At 41.5% G+C, this 18,856-nt stretch overlaps 1 protein-coding gene across 1 annotated transcript; it reads left to right on the forward strand.

Moving 5' to 3' along the window:
• The first annotated feature begins 12,373 nt into the window (after positions 1-12,373).
• Positions 12,374-17,183, forward strand: RPS6 (ribosomal protein S6). The gene is made up of 6 exons (XM_064290453.1): positions 12,374-12,592; positions 13,153-13,284; positions 13,829-14,039; positions 14,245-14,391; positions 16,197-16,354; positions 17,045-17,183. The coding sequence occupies exons 1-6, from the start codon at positions 12,587-12,589 to the stop codon at positions 17,138-17,140; spliced, it is 750 nt and encodes a 249-aa protein (XP_064146523.1). The 5' UTR covers positions 12,374-12,586; the 3' UTR covers positions 17,141-17,183.
• Positions 17,184-18,856: the final 1,673 nt, after the last annotated feature.

The following is an 18,856-nucleotide window of genomic DNA, read 5'->3' on the forward strand; positions in this document are numbered from 1 at the left end:
ATTTTCATTAAGTGCCCACCTTTCTGTCCAGTCAGTTGGAAACAAAGGTGGGGTGGGACTGGGTTGGGGACTCAGAGCAAGCATTGTTTCCCCTCCCTTCCTTCCAGAGTCCCAGGGAGGTTTCAAAATTGGAGGAGGGACAGACAGTGCTGGAACCTGCTACAGAGAAGTTCCTCCTTCCTCAATCTTCAACACCTCCCACTCCGAGCCTTCAAGGCAAGGCTACCAAAAAAAAAAACAAAAACCAAACCTGCTGTCATCAAGTCGATTCTGACTCATAGAAACCATACAGGACAGAGCAGAACTGCCCCATGGGGTTTCCAAGGAGCCACTGGTGGATTCCCAAACTGCTGACCTTTTGGTTAACAGCCAGTAAGCAAACCACTGCACCACCAGGGCTCGGAAGGCAAGACTAACCCTGCCGTATTTCCTTGTACCTTTCTTACCCCATCATACCTTGTAAGCTGATCCTTATGCCGATGTCTTGTAGACAGCATCATATAGCTGGGTCATGTTTTAATCCACTCTGCCAATCTCTTTTAAACTGTTGAATTTAGACTATTTACATTTGATACAATTGTTGGTATGTTAGGACTTAATTCTGCCATTTTATTTTTTGTTTTCTGTTTGTCCTGTCTGCCTTTTGGTTCTCTGTTTTCTTTTTCCAGTCTTCTTGTGGGTTACTTGAACATTTTTTAGATTTTTATTTAGATTTATCTATAGTGTTTTTGAATGAACTCTTTGCATAGACTTTTTAAGTGGTTGCTTTGGGTATTGCATTATATATACACAACTTACTACACTCTACTCATTTTGTCATTTTACTAGTTCAAGTGTAGTGTAGAAACCTTATCTCCCTTCAAGTCGCTTTACCCACACCCATTTATATATTTTTTGTGTGTGTGTGCTTTAGGTGAAGATTTACAGAGCAAATTAGTTTCTCGTTGAACAATTAATGCACATATTGTTTTGTGATATGGGTTGCCAACCTGCAACATGTCAACAGTCTTCCCTTCTTGACCTTGGGTTCCTCATTTCCATTCGTCCAGCCTTCCTTTCCCCTCCTTCCTTCTCATCTTTGCCCCTGGCTCGTGTGCCCATTTAGTATTCTATACATAGTTGAGCTACACGTATTATTGTTTGTTTTATAGACCTGTCTAATCTTTGGCTGAAGGGTGAACCTCAGGGGTGACTTCAGTACTGAGTTAAAAGGGTGTCCAGGGGCCATACTCTCAGGGTTTCTCCAGTATCTGTCAGACCAGTAAGTCTCATCTATTTTCGTGAGTTTGAATTTTGTTCTATATTTTCCTCCCCCTCTGTCCAGGACACTCTGTTGTGATCCCTATCAGAGCAGTCAGTGACGATAGCTGGCATCATCTAGTTGGTGCTGAACTCAGTCTGGTGGAGGCTGTGGTAGTTGTAGTCCATTAGTCCTCTGAACTCATCTTTGCCTTGTGTCTTTGGTTTTTTTCATTCTCCCTTGCTCGAGACAGGGTGGGACCAGTAAAGTATCTTAGATGGTCACTCACAAGCTATATTTGTATTAATTTTTTCCCTACATTTATAACCACATCAGACAGTGTTAGAATTTTTGCTTCAACCATCAAACATAATTTAGAAACTCAAGAGGAGAAGGAAAGCCTATTATATTTACCCACATTTTTGCTTTCTGTGTTCTCCCTGATGTTCTAAGGTCCCTTCTTTTTTTTATTTCCTTTCTGTTTAGAGAACGTTCTTTAGTCATTCTTTTAGGATAAGCCTACTACTATTACTACCCATTGCTGTCGAGTCGATTCCGACTCACAACGACCCTATAGGACAGAGTGGAACTGCCTCATAGGCTTTCCAAGGAGCGGCTGCTGGATTTGAACTGCCGACCTTTTGGTTAGCAGGCTGAGTTCTTAATCACTGTGCCACAGGGCTCCAGGATAGGCTTAGTTTTCCTTTATCTGAGAATTTCTTGATTTCCTTTTCATTCCTGAAGGGTATTTTTACTGAGTATTGGATTCTGGGTTGACAGTTCTTTTCTTTTAGCACACTTGAAAAGTATTGTGCCTTTTTCCTTCTGACCTGTATGGTTTATGATGAGAAATCTGCTGTCATTCAAATTGTCTTTCCTCTAGAGATAAGGTGTGTTTTTCTAAGGCTACTTTCAAGATTTTTTTCTACCTAGGGCTGGGGTAATGGGGCAGTATGGGGGAAATGGGGATGAGGGGACTGCTAATGAGTATGGGTTTTCTTTTCAGAGTAATGAAAATATTTTAAAATTAGATTGTAGTGATGATAGCACAACTCTGAGAATATACTAAAAAGCGTTGAATTGTACACTTTTTTTTTGTATTTTTTTAAATTGTGCTTTAGATGAAGGTTTGCAAAGAAAATTAGTTTCCCATTAAACAATACACATATTGTTTTGTGACTTGGTTGCCAATGCAACAACTTGTCAACACTCTCCCCTTCTCAATCTTGGGTTCCATTAACAGCTTTCCTGTCCCCCCTTGCCTTCTCATCCTTGCCCCTAGGTTGGTGTGCCCATTTAGTCTTTTGTTTAATGGGCCTGTCTAATCTTTGGCTGAAGGGTGAAACTCAGGATGAATTACACTTTAAATGGAATTACATGCTATCTGAACTATATGTCAATAAAGATGTTGAAAGGAAGGAAGAAAGGGAGTGAGAGAGAGGAAGAAAGAAGAAAAACAAATGACGTACTAGGAAAAAATATATAAAACTTTTTTTGAAGGGCTAATTTCTCTAATATAAAGAGTGTCCACAATACAATAGAAAAAAATGGAACAGAAAAGTATATGAAAAGATGCTTTCCTCATAGAAAGAGAACAATAAATTAAAATCACATTGAAATACCATTTATTTCCTCTATCAGATTGACAAAATCCAATGTTCGAGAACACTTGACAAGACTCCAAGGAAACAGTACTCTCATATATTGCTAGTGTGGTTGTAAACCAATTCGGCAGTATCTACCAAAATTACAAATGCATATACAGTTTGACCAGGCAATTCCACTTCTAGTAATCATCATACATTTATAATGCCAGACATAGGAAATGACTTACATGAAAGGTCACTCGTGCAATTGCAGCTTTATACGTAAATGGTTATATAGCAAACAACCTAAATGTCCACCAGAAGAAGGCCAATAAAAGGCAATGAGGACCTAGAATACACCCTAGAGAAATAAGATGCATCACACAAATAGACCTGTTCATTGCAGCACTATTCACAATAGCAAAAAATGGAAACAACCAAAATGCCCACCAACAGATGAATGGATAAGAAATTATAGTACAAACACACAATGGAATACCACGTGATGATAAAGAACAATGATGAATTTGCAAACATCTCACAACATGGATGAATATGGAGGGCATTATGCTGAGTGAAATAAGTCAGTCACAAAAGGACAAATATTGTATGAGACCACTATTATAAGAACTCAAGAAAAGGTTTACACAGAGAAAAAAACATTCTTTGACGATTATGAGGGTAGGAAAGGGAGGTGAAATCTCTAATGAGATGGTAGACAAGTGTCAACTTTGGTGAAGGGAAAGACAACACACAATATAGGGGAAGTCAGCACAACTTGACCAAAGCAAAGCCATAGAAATTTCCTAGACACATCCAAACACCTCGAGGGACTGAGTTGCTGGGGCTGGGGGATAGGAACCATAGTCTTGGGGGACATCTAGATTGATCGGCATAACATAGCTCATAAAGAAAATATTCGACATCTTTCTTTGGTGAGTAGCATCTGGGGTCTTAAAAGCTTGCCAGTGGCCATCTAAGGTACATCGATTAGTTCCATCCCATCTGGAGTGAAGGATAATGAAGAAAGCCAAAGACACAAGGAAAATATTAGCCCAAAGGACTAAAGGACCACATGAACCAGAGCCTCCACCAGCCTGAGCCCAGAAGAACTAGGTGGTGCCCGGCTACCACCATCAACCACTCTGACAGGGATCACAACAGAGAATCGCAGATAGAGCAGGAGAAAAATGTAGAACAAAATTCAAATTCACAAAAAGAGACTGGACTTACTGGTCTGACAGAGACTGGAGGAACCCATGAAACTATACCTCTGGACCCTGCTAACTCAGAACTGAAGCTGCTCCCGAAGCCCACTTTTCAAAGATTAAACCCAAACCCTGTGCCATCAAGTCGATTCCGACTCATAGCTACCCTATAGGACAGAGTAGAACTGCCCCATAGAGTTTCCAAGGAGTGGCTGGCAGATTCGAACTGCTGACCCTTTGGTTAGCAGCTGTAGCACTTGACCACTACGCCACCAGTGTTGAATTTCAAAGATTAGACACGTCTATAAAACAAACAATAACATGCGTGAGGAATGTGCTTCTTAGTTCAATCAAATATATGAGACAAAATGGGCAACTCCAGCCCAAAGCAAGACAAGGAGGCAGGAATCGGCAGGAACTGGACGAATGGACACAGCGAACCTGGGGTGGAAAGGGGGAGAGTGCTGTCACATTGTGGGGATTGCAACCAATTGTCATGGATTGAACCCCCCAAAAATGTGTGTATCAACTTGGTTAGGCCATTCCCAGTATTGTGTGGTTGTCCTCCATTTTGTGATTGTAATTTTTATGTTAAGAACATTAGTGTGGGACTGTAACACCACCCTCACTCAGGTCACTTCCCTGATCCAATGTAAAAGAGTTTCCCTGGGGTGTGGCCTGCACCACCTTTTATCTCTCAACAGATAGAAGGAAAGGGAAGCTAGCAGAGTGGGGACCTCATACCACCAAGAAGGCAGTGCAGGGAGCAGAGCACGTTCTTAGGATCCGGGGTCCCTGCACAGAAAGGCTACTTTGGGGGAAGATTGATGAGAAGGCTGACAGAGAAAGAAAGCCTTCCCCTGGGGCTGACACCCTGAATTTGGACTTTTGGCCTACTTTACTGTGGGAAAATAAACTTCTCTTTGTTAAAGCCATCCACTTGTGGTATTTCTATTATAACAGCTCTAGATAAGTAAGACACCAATGTCACAAAACAATATGTGTATAAATTTTTGAATGAGAAACTAACTTGAGCTATAAACTTTCACCTAAAGCACAATAAAATAATAAAAATAAAAAAAGGCAATGAAGAATCTATGTATTAAAAGAAAGCTCCCCATGATGTATTGAGAAGTGAAAAAAACAAGGAGCACCAGGACATAGCTGTGGTATGTTACCATTTACACAGAAAAGGAAAGGTAACGAATATATATTTGTATGACAAGTAAACGTACTAATGACAACAACAACAAAAATCTCTGAACGTAATAACAAGGAACTAATAACACTGGTGAACTGTGTAGGGTTGAGGGGTGGAAAAACAAGAGAGAGAACTCTCACTGCATAACCTTCATTATTTTCTAAGTTTGTAGCATAATATTTTTTTTAAAAAGAGCGGATGTGAGGTGAGACTGTGGAAATATTTTTAAGGATAGCATTTTTTTTCCACCTTTGTGTTAAAGGAAAGGCACAGAAATGGTAGCCAGAGAAGGTTGTGAGGTTAAGATGGAATTGTTTAAGATGGGAGATATTACAGCCTGTTTTGGGGAATGATCCCAACGTTTAGGTTGTTTCCTCCCTTTTGCTCTACTCTGGTACGTTTTAAATACCTTCATTATATATATACCTATTTGTCCACTTGTATGTTTCTTTCTTCATTAAATAACAAGGTTCCTGAAAGCAAGGACTGTGTCTTTTCACCTCTGTATCCCCTGCCCCTAGCCTGGTGCTAATGCTGAATAGGTGCTCAAGACACGTTTGTCGAATATTGTTGAGCGTTCTCCCCAGGGCGGTCCACCACCTGAATCAGTCCAGAACACTTGAGCACCAAGTTCAGGCTTCCATCTCCTCCTTGCCACGAAGTCAGGTTAGATTGGAATAGTCAGGGAAATACTCCCAGAAGTACTTAAACAAGACATATGGAGAGGAGAGAGGAAGGCACTGGTGGCACAGAGACCGTGAGCAAAGCAGAGGGACATGGGTGATGACGATGGTGATGATGGTGGTTGTAGTGATGAGAATAGCTGGCATTCTGTGAGCATCTATGTACCAAGAGCCATTTAGCTTTTTCCATGTATTAACTCATTTATTCCTGACAACAACTCTTTGAGGGAAGCAATATTATCATCTCCCATTTTGCAGAGAAGGAAACTGAGGCACAGAGAGGGCAGGTAAGTTGTCGAAGTTCACACAGCTATTAAGAAATAAGACAAGAGATAGAAGATTGCCCTGATATAGTGACTTAGTCTGATTTAAAAAAAAAAAAAAATTGTTCTTGCAGTTTTCCTCTCATCTCCCTCCTTCCTGCCCACCAGTCGCTCTTTCATAAATGTATGCTGGATCTGATTTCCACAAACCTGCGAAAACATCCCTCAGTCCTGGACTCAAGGGGTGAAAACTCCACTGTAATTCTTGCTCCTGGATATAGAGATACTGCCAAAGAGTTTTTCGAGCTTCACTTCTTTGACTTAACTTCCTTTTCCAAACACGGTCTGGCATGTTTTAAAATAAGCTTCTCCCTTATGAGTAGAAACTGGCCTTGAAAATTAGTTTTTTGTACCGAAAATGATCTTTTTTTTTTTCTTCCTGTTTCCTTGACTTGGGCCAGAAGGGAGACACCTTACTGAACTCATTTCCTCCCCTACTATTTCTCTTCCCTTCTGTATTTCTACCTCCCTTTGCAAAATATTCTCTACCTCACTAACACTTGAGGAAGTCTCATTTTCACATAATTAGTAAATTACCTTTACTGATTGTTTTTAGGATTACTCTGTTATTCAATTCAATACGCAAAATGCCCCTAGGCAGCGCAAATGGTTTGTGTCCTACTACTATGTAACCTAAAGGTTGGTAGTTCAAATCTATCCAGCAGCATTGCAGAAGAAAGGCCTGGTGATTTGCATCCATGAAGATTACAGCCAAGAAAATCCTATGGAGCAGTTCTACTCTGTAACACATGGGGTTGCCACGAGTGAAAATTGGTTTGATTCCAGAAAATTGTCCTGTTTACTCAGGACCCTCAGGGTCTCATTCAGAGCCCACCTCTTTCACTATGTTAAACACTCAGCTTCCAACCTGTGTACCTACTGGACGTCACTATTGGTGTATCCCATAGGCGCTTCACACTCAGTGTGTCCAAAGCAAAATTCCCATCACTCACTGTGAGCCTGCTCCTCCTCTAGGGTTCCCCTAATCAATGATGGAACCCCCACGACAAGCCAGAAACCTAGGTGTCATCCTGACTCTGCCCTCTCCCTCCCTTCCCATCAGTTATGAAGTTCTACCCATCCCACCCCTTCAATCTCTTTATTTCTCTCATTATTTTCTTAAATTCTTAATTTATTGAATGCTTATCGGATGCTGGGACTTTTTTCATTTTTTTTACAAAGATGCCAATTTACATTTTTCTACTCTGTCCTGTAGGGTCGCTATGATTCGCAATCGACTCAATGGCACTGGATAATATACTGGATGTTGAATTATAGAAAATACCTTTCTGGTGTTATTTCTGTTCCCCTTTAATACGGTGAAATTATATAAAGAGCTCTCCCAACAATGACTTCTTCTCGCAGCCTTACCTGGTTGTGTTTATTTTTTATTATATAGAGATAGATGGGATTACTGGGTCACTGGGTTAGGCTTTTTTTTTTTTTTGCTGTAACTCACCCTCCCTTGGTAACCACTAATCTACTTTTGTCTCTAAGCATTTGCCTATTCTAGATAATTTCATGTAAGTGGTATCATACAGTATTTGTTCATGTCCGGCTTATTCACTAGTGTAATGTTTTCAAAGTTCATTCATGTCAAAGTATGTACCAGAAAGCCTTTTCTTTTTATGGCCGAACAATATACCACTGAACAGATATGCCACATTTTGTTCATCCATTCATCTTGCTGGACACTTGAGTTGTTCCCACCTTTTGGCTATTGTGAATAATGCTGCCACAAGCATTGATATGTAAGTATCTGTTTGAGTCCTGCTTCCAATTCTTTTGGGTATATACCTAGGAATGGAATTGTTGCATCATATGTTAATTCTATTTTTAACCCTTTGAGGTAATATTGCCACTGTTTTCCAAAGCAGTTGCACAATTTTAGATTACCCAAGAATGCACATTTCCAATTTCTCCATATCCTTGTCGACACTTATTATTTTCCGTTTTTAAAGTAACAGCCACTGTCTTAGTTATGTAGCACTACTATAACAGAAATGTCACAAGTGGATGACTTTAACAAAGAGAAATTCATTCTCTCACAGTCTGGAAGGCTAGAAGTCTGAATTCAGGGTGCCAGGTCCAGGGATTTTCTCACGCTGTCGGTTCTGGGTGAAGGTCCTTGACATCAATCTTCTCCTGGTCTAGCAGCTTCTCAGTGCAGGGCTCCCAAATGACATGCTCCACTCCTGGCACTTCTTTCTCAGTGTCATGAAGTCCTTCTCCTCTCTGTTCTCTTCTTTCATATCTCAAGATACAGCCTAATCCTGTAGATTGAGTCCTACCTCATTAACATAACTGCCCCTAAACCTGCCTCAACATCATAGAGGTTAGAATTTACAACAAATGGGATAATCATATCAGATCACAAAATGGAGGACAACTATACAATACTGGGAATCATGGCCTAGCCAAGCTGATACACACCTTGGAGGGGGGAAAGAATTCAATCCATAACAGCCACCCTAGCGCGTCTGAAGTAGTGCCTCATTGTGGGTTTGATTTACATTTCCCTAATGACTAATGTGCTTGTTGGCCATTTGGAGAAATGTCTATACAAGTCTTTTCCCATCTTTTAATTGGGTTGTCTTTTTGTTGTTGACTTGTAGGAGTTATCTATATATTCTGGATATTAAACCCTTAACTGATTTCCAAGTATTTTCTCACATATTGTAGGCTGTCTTTTTACTTTCTTGGTAATGTCCATTGATGCATAAAGCTTTTAAGTGAGATAAGTCCAGTTTATCTATTTTTTTCTTTTGTTGCTTGTGCTTTTGGTGTTATCCATGAACCCATGGCCAAATTCAAGGTCCTGATGATTTACCACTATGTTTTCTTCTAAGAGTTTTATGGTTTTAGCTCTTGTTTTCAGGTCATTGATCCACTGTGAGCTAATTATCATAGATGGTATAAGGTATGGGTCCACAGATTCAATGCAACCCATACCAATACCCAATAGCCTTTTTACGCAGAAATGGAAAATCCAATCCTCAAATTCATATGGAAGTGAAAGGAGCCTCAACTAGCTAAAAAAAATGTTGAAAAAGAAGAACAAAGTTGGGGGACTCGCACTTCCCAATTTCGAAAGTTACTACAAAGCTACAGTTTTCTAAACAGTGTGGTATTTGCATAAGGATAGACATACAAGGAAACACCAGCAGAATAAAGAGTCCAAAAATAAACCCTCATATACATGGAGAATTGATTTTTGACAAAGGTGCCAAGTGCATTCAATGGGGAAAGCGTAGTCTCTTCAACAAACAGGGCTGGGACAACTGATTCTTTACATGCAAAAGAATGAAGTTACACCCAACTTAACTCAAAAGTAAAAGATGCCAAACACAAAAGGTCATATACTGTGATTCCATTTATATTAAATATCCTGAATAGGCAACTGATTTCAGTTTTACTTTGGGGTGAAAAAACTGTTTTGGAATCAGATAGAGGTTGGTGGATGCACAATGCTGTGAATGTACTAACTGCCACTGAATTGTTCATTTTAAAATGGTTTTGTTATGTGAATTTTATCTAAAAAAATTACAAAGGTTTTTACAAAGCATCATTTTGCTAATATTACATATGTTAATGTCAGATGGTCAATCAAGATTCAGAAGAATCTTTCAACTTTGCATATGCAGGGTGGATTAACCAGTAAACAAGGTATGCAAGGAAACCCTGGTGGTGCAGTGGTTGAGTTCCGCTGCTAACCAAAAAGGTTGGCAGTTAGAATCCACCAGCTGCTCCTTGGAAACCCTATGGGGCAATTCTACTCTGTCCTATAGGGTTGCTATGAGTCAAAGCTGACTCCATGGCAACAGATTTGGTTTTGGTGTTAAGGTACACAGGGGGTGCGCTTGCTTACTAATCTGCAGTGCACAATTTCACAATAGTAAGTAAACACAATTAAGCCCCTGTGTACCTTGCTTATTGGTTAGCTTAAACATTGTACCACCAGGGCTCCTCTCTTAATCATAGGGTCGCTATGAGTTGGAATCGACTTGATGGCAATAGGCGTTTTTTTTTTTAAATAGTTTTTACTGTGGTTTAAGTGAAAAGTTTACAAATCAAGTCAGTCTCTCACACAAAAACTTGTATATACCTTGCTACACACTCCCAATTACTCTCCCCCTAATGAGACCGCCCGCTCCCTCCCTCCACTCTCTCTTTTCGTGTCCACTGTGCCAGCTTCTAACCCCCTCTACCCTCTCATCTCCCCTCCAGGCAGGAGATGCCAACATAGTCTCAAGTGTCCACCTAATCCAAGAAACTCACTCCTCACCAGCATCCCTCTCCAACCCATTGTCCAGTCCAATCCCTGTCTGAAGAGTTGGCTTTGGGAATGGTTCCTGTCCTGGGCCAAGAGAAGATCTGGGGGCCAAGACCACCACGGTCCTTCTAGTCTCAAACCATTAAGTCTGGTCTTTTTATGAAAATTTGGGGTCTGCATCCCACAGTTCTCCTGCTCCATCAGGTGTTCTCTATTGTGTTCCCTGTCAGGGCAGTCATCAGTTGTAGCAAGGCACTATCTAGTTTTTCTGGTCTCAGGATGATGTAGTCTCTGGTTTATGTGGCCCTTTCTGTCTCTTGGGCTTGTAATTACCTTGTGTCCTTGGTGTTCATTCTCTTTTGATCCAGATGGCTTGAGACTCATTGATGCATCTTAGATGGCCACTTGTTAGCGTTTAAGACCCCAGACGTCGATGGCAACAGGTATTTAGTAGACAATATGTTTACTTTCTTCATGGTACTGATTAAGAGTATGGGCTTCAGAGTTACTTTGCCTTGGTTCCCATCCTGGTCTCCCCAGGAATGCTCTGGAGGACTACTCTATCACAAGGTATCTTTTCCACATCTTTTTGTACTATTGAGTTATATCATTGCAGATTCAACATTTACTACATTTACTTATTCTCCCCGGCTGTTTTCAATGGTGACCCCATTGTGTGCAGAGTAGAACTGCTCCATAGGGTTTTTAAGGCTGTCATCTTTCAGAAGCTGACTGCCAGGGCTATCCTCCAAAGTCTTGGCAATCTGCTTCCAAGACCTTGGAGAATAGCCCTGGCAATCTGCTTCTGAAAGGTGTAGGGTTGCTATGAGTCGGAATCGACTCGAGGGCCCTGGGTTTCACTGGGTATCCTCCAAGGTGCCTCTGGGTGGGTTCAAACTGCCAACCATTCAGCTACTAGTCCGAGTACTTAACCATCTGCGCCATCTAGGGACTCCTTAGCTCCATACTGCCACATTCAGATAGACTAATGAAAAACCAGAGCTGGGATATAACCACTTAACAAATATTTACTGAACACTTAACTATATTCCATGCACTATTCTGAGTCCTTAGTATAGTATACCACAGTGAATTTAGCAAAAACAGGAGGCCTTCCGTAATTTATCATTAAGTGGAAGACCCAGATGATGAACGAGCCATACACGTAGCATGATCAGGTAGAATAAAGCTGACAGGACTATGACATAGAACAACACTTTAAGTAGTGTGGTCAGAAAAGGCTTCTCTTAGATGACATTTAATCTGAAAGGCATGCGTGTCATTAACGAGTGGCAATAGGTGAGTTTAGAACTGTGGAAAATTATGAGGCCATGCAAGCAGTTTGAACAGTATTCGACTGCAGTGGGTGCCGTTTCTAGCAAGGCAGTGATATGCATTTGCGTTTTAAAAAGGTGACGTCGGCTGCTGTGCGGAGAATGAACTGCGTGCGAGGAGGCGAGAGAGAAAGTAGGAAATCTAGGAGGCTTCTGATGGTGGCCTGGACATTAATTTGCACGACAAGGTGTTTGAAGGTGTTATTCACTTATCGCCAGCGAAGACAGCAGGGTGGTTACAGAGGACAATTCATGATCGAATATTTACGAGAAAAACAAATCACCACTTTCAGGATGAGCTCTCTCTGTGAATCGCTGGCACCAGGGCGGAAGACCATCCAAAACTGAAAATCTTAGGGCGGAACTTGAGGGTCAGGACAGCCGGAGGAGCCCATGCCAGTCCTCCCCTCGTCCTTTGGTACCGCCGAGAGAAGTGTCCGGGACCGACGTGGGGCTCCGCCCGGGCACAGCTGTAGGGCCCACGCGAGCGCGGGTAAACTCCGGCTAGCTCCGGCCGGTCCTTAGCAATGCACCGCGGCTCACGCAACCGTCTGCTCACGGCTCCCGGAACGTCCTGCCTCTTCGTGGATTTGCCCCACCTCGGAAGAGGAAACTATTGTGTTCACTTCCGCTATTCAAGACATCGCATCTCGCGAGAACTGTGCTCCCCTATGTGACCCGGCTGAGCGGAAGTTGGGTCTTTTTCGTGGCGCCGCGGAAGCGATCGGCTGCTTCACCATGAAGGTAGGAAGTGGTGGTGGGTGTCCGGCTAGGCTGGGGTTCCTTGATTTGCGCTCCAGAGCGCGGCGTTGACGCAGTCCCGGCACCCCAAGATCCCGACCCTTGATGGAGGAGGTTCTGCGGCAGGAGAAAGATCGGCTCTCGGACGACCAGAGCTTTTTAGGAGAGCGGATGACGAGCGATTGCGGCGGGAGAGGTGCCGGGCTGGGAGCGCCATGGTGGCGTCCTCGAGCCCAGCCTGGGCAGAGGCGTGCCTGCTGCCGGTTTTGCAAGAGGCCTGTCGTGCAGGCCCCGACCTAGATTAGACTCTCCGCTTCAGGTGGTAATGGATTGCGGAGCGCCCTTCGCGCCCTGAGTCTTTACTCGGAGTTTGACGTCAAGGGTGTCGTATTTAATGCTGTGCCTGTTGGCGTTATGCTCGCGCGTGCTTTGGGTCATAGAATCAGCATCTGAAATTTCCTGTTGATGGGAGTGGTATGGAAGGCTTTTTGCAACAGAATTATTCTTGTAGCTGATTCTGTGCGTTTCATAAGCCTCTTTTTATTTTTGCATGTAATTCTTAGCTGAACATCTCCTTCCCAGCCACTGGCTGCCAGAAACTCATTGAAGTGGACGATGAACGCAAACTTCGTACGTTTTATGAGAAGAGAATGGCCACAGAAGTTGCTGCTGACTCTCTGGGTGATGAATGGAAGGTAAAAGTTACGCTTTGTTGGAGCTATGTAAATGAAAGAGATGGCAAATGCTAGTGGTAGGACCATGGCCTTCGGAGTGGGGTTCGAATTCTGGGTTTTGTCTCACTTTGGATAAGTTACTTCTAATGTCAGTTTATCAAGTGGAGCGATAACCTGTCAGAGTTATTATTCAGATTAAATGGGAAAATAAAGTTTACCTGAACATGGGTTCTTGCCTTGCATTATTCAGCCAGCTGTTCTAATAATCTCCACAGAGTATTTAAAAAAGTGCCAGAGGGGGGTTGGTTGGTTGGTTGGTTGGTTTGTTGCTCTTTAATAATTTGGCCTTTTTAAATATCCTTGCCCTTTTTGGTGCTTTTGTTCCTAGTAAAACATAGGCTAGACATGTGACTTGATCAATAGCGATTCTCTTATTAAAAGAACGTTTCAGATGAGTCTTAGCAACCTGTTTTCTGAAGAACTGATGGCATAGTTTCTAGAGGCCACACTCCAACACTGAATAAATTTGGAAAAGAAACAGTAAGTGTGTTGTGTTTTCATGCAGGGATATGTTGTCCGAATCAGTGGTGGGAACGACAAGCAAGGTTTTCCCATGAAGCAGGGTGTCTTGACCCACGGCCGCGTCCGCCTGCTGCTGAGTAAGGGGCATTCCTGTTACAGACCAAGGAGAACTGGAGAAAGAAAGCGCAAATCTGTCCGGGGTTGCATTGTGGATGCCAATCTGAGTGTTCTCAACTTGGTTATTGTAAAAAAAGGTAAGGGTTACTGCTGGAGCTGATTTTGGTTGACGTTGATTTAAATCTGATTATCCAAAAGCTTTTTCATTCGCAGTATCCAGTTTCCAAGGGAATTGTCACTGTACCATTGTAGTTGAAAGTTACCAATTCATCATGAACGTGGAAGTTGTAAAAATTTATAAAGTTATTACAAAAGTCTTTATTCAACTAATTTCTCTTCAAGGGGAGAAGGATATTCCGGAGTTGACTGATACTACTGTGCCCCGTCGCCTGGGGCCCAAAAGAGCTAGCAGAATCCGCAGACTTTTCAATCTCTCCAAAGAAGATGATGTCCGCCAGTATGTCGTGAGAAAGCCCTTGAACAAAGAAGGTAGGAAAGATGATGCGCTTTAGTACTTGCTTCATTTTAGTGACTTTTTATTCTAGCAGTTTGTGTGCATATTAGAAGATAAAAATCTCTGCCTGATTTGGGGGCCTTAGCACATGGGGTTGCCATGAGTTGGAATCCACTCAAACACAACTTTAACAGCAACCCGAACTGCCTACCTGGAGTCCAAGTTTGTACGAAAATTTTTTTCGGGTCGGTGGGGGGTTCCAGGTACACACATGGTATTAGTCCTTCCTTGTTATACCAAAATTCTTGTGGAGTGTTAAAATTTTCTTGAAAATTTACATGAGGGACCCCATGCTCCTTTAGTCATTCATGCATACATTACTAGAGGTTATTTTTCTTGCTTGCCAAAGAAATATATTCTTTCAAGTTAGCAAAAATAGCTTTAAATACTAGGGAGCAGGTGTTTGGGATTTTGTGTTTCAATAATGTGTATATATTACTTACTGGGCAGTAATGAGGCCTATTGCAGCAGAGCCCTGTAAATGTTAATAATTCTATAGTGAAACATATATATACAAATGGGAATAAATAATGAATTCACACAGGTTGGGTTTTGGTTTTCAGAATTGGGGACTTGCACTGACAAGTTGTAAGTGTTCATTTGTCATGCATTTTGAGCATCTACTATATGCCAAGTACTGTTGGAGGTGCTGAAGATAAAATATAAATGGACAAATCCCTACACTCAGGAAGCTTATGTTGCAAGAAATCCAAGTGGCAAATACGTGGCAGTCCCCGCTAAATCCCTTCCTTAGAAGTACTATCGATGAGGCAAAAGTGGTCTTGACAGGTATTTTTAAGCAGATTCTTAAAACTGGAAGCAGTTTACATAATTTTTTAACATTCTCTCAACAATTTAGCATTTAGTCTTAGAATAGTGTTTACTTGAGGCGTTTTATCACTTCCCTAATTGTCCATGAACTAAAATTACATCTGAAGAAGCCTCTGCCCCAAAGCAGACACCCATACAAGCTCTGAAATACAAATCAGAAAGGCTAAATGATTCTCTAAACCCATGTCACACATTCTGATGTTAATAGTACTGCTCCCCAAACTGGCAGAATCTATCATGGAAAACAGATTTCAGCGTAAGTGGGATTACAAAGCGTGGTTTTTAAAAAAACTGCTGTCTAGTCCATTCTGACTCATAGAGACCCTATAGGACAGTAGAACTGCCCCGTAGAGTTTCCAAGGAGCGCCTGGTGGATTCGAACTGCCGACCTTTTGGTTAGCAGCTGTGGCACTTAACCACTATGCAACCAGGGTTTCCAATAATGCCATTATGTTTAAGATAAAAAGGTATGTGTAGTACCTTGTCAAGACCACATCTAATTGTGATGAGAAATCAAAGTGAGAATAGTTCACTTACCTTGACTTTCTAGGAACAGATGGGCACGACTTTGCATTGCTAATAAGCAGAGGTAACCTAAATTCTAAAATGAGCTTGAATCTGACAAACTTAACGGCTTAATGAATTGTTTGTGAGGATCGAAAAAGTGTTCATTAGATAAAACCACTGGCACAAAGTGAGGATGTTGGCCCATCTAACAGGATAAGTCTGGTGTAGGCATCAAAGCTAAAACGTTATGATTGTGGAATTCAGTCTTTCTGACCTGCTGTTAACAATTTTTAAGTTGTAGAATAGGTAAGATCTCAATTAGAAGGCGTCCTATAACTTTTCACAGGCACTACTAAATTGATAAGGTTATATCTGTTTTATGTAATGTTCTTAAAAAAAAAAATGGCATTCTTCAAAGATAACGAGTCATCTCAATTTTTAGGCAAGAAACCCAGGACCAAAGCACCCAAGATTCAGCGTCTTGTTACTCCACGTGTCCTGCAACACAAGCGACGACGTATCGCTCTGAAGAAGCAGCGCACTAAGAAAAATAAGGAGGAGGCCGCGGAATATGCCAAGCTTCTGGCCAAGAGAATGAAGGTAAGTCTTAAGATTTGAAAAAAAAAGTCAGGCCCAGCTTTAAATTAGAATCTTAACCCTTTCCTGCTCACAGGTATGTCTAGGGGCCAAGTCTTTTTCTGCCTCTGAGGGTTTATTGGGAAGCGGCTACACCACTGAGAGTGTGTGCTGCCATAAGGCAGGGACCTTTATGACTGAAGAAACGGGCATGAGCCCCTAATTACTGTTGTTCCCAGGGTGTTGTATGAGATGCCTGAATTTTTGGTAGGAAAAAGAAATTTTGAAATTTTTTGTTTGTTACACATACATACTAAGAGCCCCTGGTGGGGACTCTGGGGTATAATTAGTGGTACTTCTATGTACCAGAGCTCTGGTTGCACACTGGTTAAGAGCTCAGCCACTAACCAAATGGTTGGCAGTTCCAATCTACCAGCCACTCCTTGGAAACCCTATGGGGGGGGCGCAGTTCTATTGTGTTCTGTAGGGTCCTTTTGAATCAGGATCAGCTCAAGGGGAACGGATCACATGTACCATTAAACACTTAGGGTAGGCTTGTGGGAAGGGGCAACAAAACTGTACTACACACCAAAAGTTCAGACACACTGATTCGGCATCCTTCCATTAATGAAAACACATGGCATCAAAAACATTGAAAGTAAAAAATAACTGGTTCAGGAAAAAGTTAATTGTGTGCTGCTTTGTTCTGTTTAGGAGGCCAAAGAAAAACGACAGGAGCAGATCGCTAAGAGACGGAGGCTGTCCTCTCTGAGAGCTTCTACCTCTAAGTCTGAATCCAGTCAAAAATAAAATTTTCTAAGGACAACAAATAAATATGGTCATATTAAATGTTCTTTACTGAAGCCTTTTCATTGGTGAAGAAATGAGATGAGGAAACTTAGAATCACAAATGAGTAGAAAAGCAGGAGCGATATACATGAAGTAAGTCTGCATGATGTCCTTCAAATACAGGCTGCTACCCTTCTGTGGTGAGAGACAGGGCGAGGGCGGCGGGGGCAGTGGGTGGCTCTGGAGAGGATTCTTCGCATAGTGCATCTACTTCGCAGCAAGGCATGAACCACTTCAGGGGAGATAAAATGACTAGGACTATATAAATCTTTTGTACAGTTTATTTTGAGGAATACAGCTTTTCTTAAACACCTATACAAAATTTAATACATGAAAAGTGCCCTTGTGAAGGTGGACATTTGTCATATGTAAAAAAGATAAATTTGTTAAAGCATAGTTAATGGATACCATTTTTACAGTTTACAAAGCTTTTAAACCAGTGCAAATTTACTGCATTAACAGAAAGCTTTTCAACTAGTGAAATGTTAATTTTCCATGCTTTTTCACACTGAAAAGTTGACTACGCTTATATAAACACACCTGCACCAACAAAGGATGCAGAGAAAAAGTAGTATACTTTTTTAAAGTACCATATATATTTTCTGCAGTAATTGAAACCTATTCAGCTTAACACTGACAGACTAGTGGGGTTTTAAAAAGAAGGCACATTAGGCATTAGGCTTTAAGGCTGAAGAAGCTCATTTGATCAAATATGTATTGAACCACACGTGAGTGAAATTTTCAAATAGCTGAAGCATGAACAGACTACAGCAGGGCTTTGTGACTGAATCACCTGGAGATCTCACTGAAATGCAGATTGGTTCAGTAGTCCACGTGTGAGGCCCTAGATTCCACGTTTCTGATAAGCCCCCAGGTGAGGGTAATGCCAGTCCCTGGACCAGGTCCATATCCTAATGCATGGTGTTAGCTGATACGAGTGAGTACATGAAAAAAGACTGATGGTTACAGCCATAGTGGGTAACTTAAAACCAAAAGCCAAATCTGGTGTATGGTCCAGAAAACCAGTACCTGCTAGATTTTTATGCACAAAACATGAAAACCACCCTGCTTTGTGATTTAAATGAGTGGAGCCACGAAGGCTGCACAAGTCAACATTAACCACTCAAGTGCCTGTAATCAATCTACAAAATACACCTAAATTTAAATCAGATGATCACACCAACAACAGAGCCCTGTTAAACAAAATCAATTTCAAAGACGTCGTCAGTAGTTTCTCAGGTTTTAAGTTCCAAAACTGATAAAGTCAGTAGCAGTAGAAAACATTTTCTAAATCTCTCCACAGATATGATTTGGTATGTATAGTAAGTATATTATGTTTTGGAGCCGTCGTGGCACAGTGGTTAAGAGCTCGGCTGCTAACCAAAAGGTCAGCAGTTTGAATCCACCAGCCGCTCCTTAGAAATGCTATGTGGCAATTATATTCTGTCCTATAGGGTCACTATGAGCCAGAATCAACTCAAGGACAATTTTTTTTTTGGTAAGTTTTAGTGGTACTCTTTCTGTGGTTGGTGTTAGAAAAAGCTTTTAAACGATTAAATATAAGAAATTACCCCCTATACCTAAATTGATGCCAGCACAGCAGGTTATGGTTTCCAAGATGAAACACTTCTTATTTAAGCAGGATTCAGCAAGTAAGCCTTTAAAAAAGCAACGTTT

The sequence above is a fragment of the Loxodonta africana genome, chromosome 9 (assembly GCF_030014295.1).
Source record: "Loxodonta africana isolate mLoxAfr1 chromosome 9, mLoxAfr1.hap2, whole genome shotgun sequence".
NCBI lineage: Eukaryota > Metazoa > Chordata > Mammalia > Proboscidea > Elephantidae > Loxodonta > Loxodonta africana.